General features: G+C 41.8%; 1 protein-coding gene across 2 annotated transcripts in view; it reads right to left on the bottom strand.

Moving 5' to 3' along the window:
- rnf130 (ring finger protein 130) overlaps positions 1 to 5,000 on the bottom strand; it is a 32,540-nt gene that overhangs the window by 13,334 nt on the left and 14,206 nt on the right. For both annotated transcript variants that reach the window (XM_046849641.1, XM_046849640.1), the window contains exons 3-4: positions 2,716 to 2,966; positions 2,461 to 2,532 (exon numbers count right to left, since the gene is read on the bottom strand). In XM_046849641.1, coding sequence (XP_046705597.1) covers positions 2,461 to 2,532; positions 2,716 to 2,966 — 323 coding nt within the window. The remainder of the gene's footprint in view (positions 1 to 2,460; positions 2,533 to 2,715; positions 2,967 to 5,000) is intronic.

Raw genomic sequence — 5,000 nt, 5'->3', positions numbered from 1 at the left:
TTTTTCTCTCTTTTTCCAGGAAGCTCCTCTTTTCAGGATGCTATTTGCATCACTCGCTCGTGTCCTGTGTTTTCTCTCTGACCAAGGTGACTGTGTAGAGACGTGTTGGGTTTCTAATGGTGTTTCTCGCTCAGCATTTCACCACCATCGACCGTGTGTGTGTGTGTGTGTGTGTGTGTGTGTGTGTGTGTGTGTGTGTGTGTGTGTGTGAGAGAAAGAATAAAAAAGTATATACATTTCTTTGAATAAATGTACAGAAACATGTGTACACACAGACAGAATGTTTCTTCTCACATCTTATTATGAATATTAATGAATGGGTGTGTCTTTAGTCTTATATAAGGAAATATGGGCGTGCCTTGAATGATATATTGCATTGTGGGTGTTTCTCTAAATCCCTATACGGTTTTGAGAACTTCTAAATGTAGGTTCTTTATGAAAACATATGCTGATAAATGAATAATAAAAATGTATTTAGGTACATGATGTACAGCTTCTCATCAGTTCGGTGGTAGGTACAGCTGGTCACCATGGTTGCACACTGTTCCTGACTCTAGTTGTACTGTTAATAATAGTCCTAACTATTTGAAGGGATACATTTTCATTTGATGTATTTTTTGCACAAGCTTTTATTTCTTTAACTCTTGTTAACATTTCATGTCTTTTAAGACTAAATAATAAAATAAAGGAGTGTAAATACTTACAGTGACATTATACATTAAACATTAAAGCATATTCACAGTGTTTATGTCTGTCTGTATCATAACCTTACAGTCAGCTGTAAATCTCTCGCTCTCTCTTTCTCCCTTTATCTAGCTCTCTATCCCTATCTTTTTCTTTCCCAGATGGAGGGATTCAGTTTCGTTCATTCCTCCTCCAAGGCTGCTGATGTTTTATTCATGGCTGTAGAGTAATGACCTTGAGCAGAATCTGATCATCTCATCTCATCTCATCTCATCTCATCTCTCTCTCCCATTCATCCTCTCCTGAGCACTTGAGTTGAAACTAAACCTGCCTCTATGAGAACCACTTCACAGAGGCTCTTGACTTTAAACCCACTCGGACATTTGACCAGAAGAGATCTACTGGTGCTTTAATGCTCTTCAGACCATCATTTATGAACTGATACTTTAGTTATAATTTCACTGCTTCATATTTCTTTTGTGCTCAGGGTTTTTTCTTTTCGAACTTGTTAAGTCACAGCTTTACCTCTGACTTTTACAGTTCAGAATTCAGCAGTCAGAGTTCTCACAAGGTCGAGAAAATATCACCATATAACCCCAATCTTCTCGTCCCTACACTGGCTTCCTGTTAAGCTTCAAATCCACTACAAACTACTGCTTCTCACTTATGAAACACTAAATGTTTTATCTCCATGTATCTCCAGTCATCTAACACGCTACAATCCGTCACGCTCCCTGAGATCTCAAAACTCTGGACTTCTAGTAGTTCCTAGAATAGCAAAGTCCACTAAAGGTGGTAGAACATTCTCACATTTAGCTCCTAAACTCTGGAATAGTCTTCCTGACAGTGTTCGGGGCTCAGACACACTCTCCCAGTTTAAGTGCAGATTAAAGACGTATGTTTTTAGCGAGTTCTACACATAACACACATCACATCATAACCTTGTGCTCCAGAACATCTGATCACATCACATTATCAACTTGTGCTGTTAATATCATGAACAGCAGCTACGCTAATTCCTCTCCACTGCTTCTCTTTCTTTCCCCATCCGAGGCTTCCTGAGGTTGCTCCAGCTCCAGTCACGTCCCACCTAATGAAGATTATGGACCTTTAAAGAAGTAGATGCCTTCAAACATCCCGAACCATCTAGAGACGTACCAGTGCCAATTAGATCCCACCTCATGTGGAGTTTGGACACTGGACCTCCTGGAGTGTTTAAAGGCTCTGGCATGGAGAAGCTGGTGTTGGATCTGTGATGATCTCAGATGTTGAGCTATTTTATGAGTTGCTCAGTAGCTCCTGGTTCTACAACGTCAACTGACTGTATAAGACTGTAGAAAGATCATCAGTCATAATCATACACTCCAGTGCTCATGTTAGTTCTCACTCTCCAGTGTTCTGTAGTGTTTAAAGACTATAATCACACTCTTGATGTCACCCAAATGAGGATGAGGTTCTGCTTTTGAGTCTGGTTCCTCTCAAGGTTTCTTCCTCATAACATCTAACAGAGTTTTTCCTTGCCCTCCTTGTTCTTCCTGCTTTAAAACAATGTCTACTGTGAAAGCGCTATAGAAATAAACTTGACTTGTTATAAAGTGCTGACACTGGAGACTCCTTCCTTCCATGTAACAGAAATCTCCATACAGCATTTTTACTTTTTTTCGTTATCAGTGGAGCGTGTGCTGCACATGTCTGTGTGTATAAGTCGTTACTATAGAAACGATTCATATAAAAATGTGGAAACAGTGGTGGTGATGTCAGTAAACAGTTCCTCACCTTGTCACCTCGCTTCACTGTCCGAGTCGTCAATTTACTGATGGCTTTCTTCGCAGCGTCTCCAAGCCGTCGCTACGTTCAACAGCAAAAACAAAACAATTAAATAAAACAATGAATTAAGAAATCTTTTATTATTTTTAATTGTGTAGTATATCCTAAAAACTATTTGTGTGTGTGTGTGTGTGTGTGTGTGTGTGTGTGTGTGTGTGTGTGTGTGTGTGTGTGTGTGTGTGTGTGTGTGTGTGTGTGTGTTACCTGACTCCGATCTCGTGCGTTTGTATCTCTAATCTTCTGGATGAAGTAGAAGATGAGCCAGGCGGAGGAGATGATCATCAGGACGATGAAGGAGATAGAGACGAACACCAGTGAGCCGCGATTCAGGTTCTTCACTGGACCTCGAGAACCGACTGAGACTGAAACCCACACAGTCTCGTTTTTCTCCACGAAAGACAGCAGGTCTTTGCCCAATGACTCTGTAATCATCACTGCCACCGTGTCCCCGGTGCCTACACCCCCACACACACACGCACGCACGCACGCACGCACACACACACACACACACACACACACACACACACAGGTACACACACAGGTACACACACACACACACACACACCTTCATAAGATGTGGTTGTCTAATATAATATAATTATGTAAATGTACACTGTGACACTGTCTCACATGTGGGCGTGTCTTAGTGAGGACATGGGGAATGTGACTGTTTAAAGTGAAGAGCTCTGATTGGATGTAAATTAATTTGCTTCGCAATGCATCATTTTTTAAAACATTTACATCTGTAAAAAAACTACAGTAACTACTGTAATTATGAGTTCTGTAGATGCACTTTACTTTTACTATTATTTAAAAAGTGCCCAATAATTTATGATTAATATTTTCGATGTAAATTGATTTCTCGTTTAGTATTTAGTAACTGTATCGTATAGTTGGTTCTGCATTAAGATGTGAATCGCATTGGCCTCCGTTATGGAGATGCACAACCCTAATATCTATCTATCTATCTATCTATCTATCTATCTATCTATCTATCTATATATATATATATATATATATATATATCATCTGGAATAGGACGACCGGAACGACTGGAATACTGTTAAACACTCCTCCCCCACATTCCTGTGATCTTTTAGTTTGTCATTTGATTGAAAGTCTCTGTTCACCCCTGAGGGCATTAAACTACTCCAGAGTTTAAAATTTATCTACAACATCCTCTTGTAAAAAGCTCTCCATCAGCAGTGTCCATGACCCAAAACTGTTCATGTCCTAAACATGCGTTTATCAAACACGCTCTGCTCCATGCCGAGGCCACGACCATAAATACACAAACAGGGATTAAAACAATACAGTGTTAACAACACTGTGAGGTACAGGTTAGCATAAACAGTGTTAGACTCTGATTATCATAAACAGTGTTAGACTCAGATTATCATAAACAGTGTTAGACTCAGATCAGCGTAGGCAGAGTTAGACTCAGATCAGCGTAGGCAGAGTTAGACTCAGATCAGCGTAGGCAGAGTTAGACTCAGATCAGCGTAGGCAGAGTTAGACTCAGATCAGCGTGAGGCAGAGTTAGACTCAGATTAGCGAGGCAGAGTTAGACTCAGATCAGCGTAGGCAGAGTTAGACTCAGATCAGCGTAGGCAGAGTTAGACTCAGATCAGCGTAGGCAGAGTTAGATTCAGTAAGACTCAGATCAGAGTAGGCAGAGTTAGACTCAGATTAGCGTAGGCAGAGTTAGACTCAGATCAGAGTAGGCAGAGTTAGACTCAGTTAGACTCAGATCAGCGTAGGCAGAGTTAGACTCAGTTAGACTCAGATCAGCGAGGCAGAGTTAGACTCAGATCAGCGAGGCAGAGTTAGACTCAGATCAGCGTGAGGCAGAGTTAGACTCAGATCAGCGTGGCAGAGTTAGACTCAGTTAGACTCAGATCAGCGTGAGGCAGAGTTAGACTCAGATTAGCGTAAGCAGAGTTAGACTCAGATCAGCGAGGCAGAGTTAGACTCAGATCAGCGAGGCAGAGTTAGACTCAGATCAGCGTGAGGCAGAGTTAGACTCAGTTCAGCGAGGCAGAGTTAGACTCAGATTAGCGAGGCAGAGTTAGACTCAGATCAGCGAGGCAGAGTTAGACTCAGATTAGCGTGGCAGAGTTAGACTCAGATCAGCGTGGGCAGAGTTAGACTCAGATCAGCGAGGCAGAGTTAGACTCAGATCAGCGTGAGGCAGAGTTAGACTCAGATCAGCGAGGCAGAGTTAGACTCAGATTAGCGTAAGCAGAGTTAGACTCATTAGCGTAGGCAGAGTTAGACTCAGATCAGCGTGAGCAGAGTTAGACTCAGATCAGCATAGGCAGAGTTAGACCCAGATCAGCGAGGCAGAGTTAGACCCAGATCAGCGAGGCAGAGTTAGACTCAGATAGACTCAGATCAGCGAGACAGAGTTAGACTCAGATAGACTCAGATCAGCGAGACAGAGTTAGACTCAGATAGACTCAGATCAGCGAGACAGAGTTAGACTCAGA

Source organism: Silurus meridionalis, chromosome 5, assembly GCF_014805685.1.
Source record: "Silurus meridionalis isolate SWU-2019-XX chromosome 5, ASM1480568v1, whole genome shotgun sequence".
Classification (NCBI taxonomy): domain Eukaryota; kingdom Metazoa; phylum Chordata; class Actinopteri; order Siluriformes; family Siluridae; genus Silurus; species Silurus meridionalis.
The sequence above is the reverse complement of the archived record's forward strand: the minus strand, read 5'-3'. Positions and strand labels throughout refer to the sequence as shown.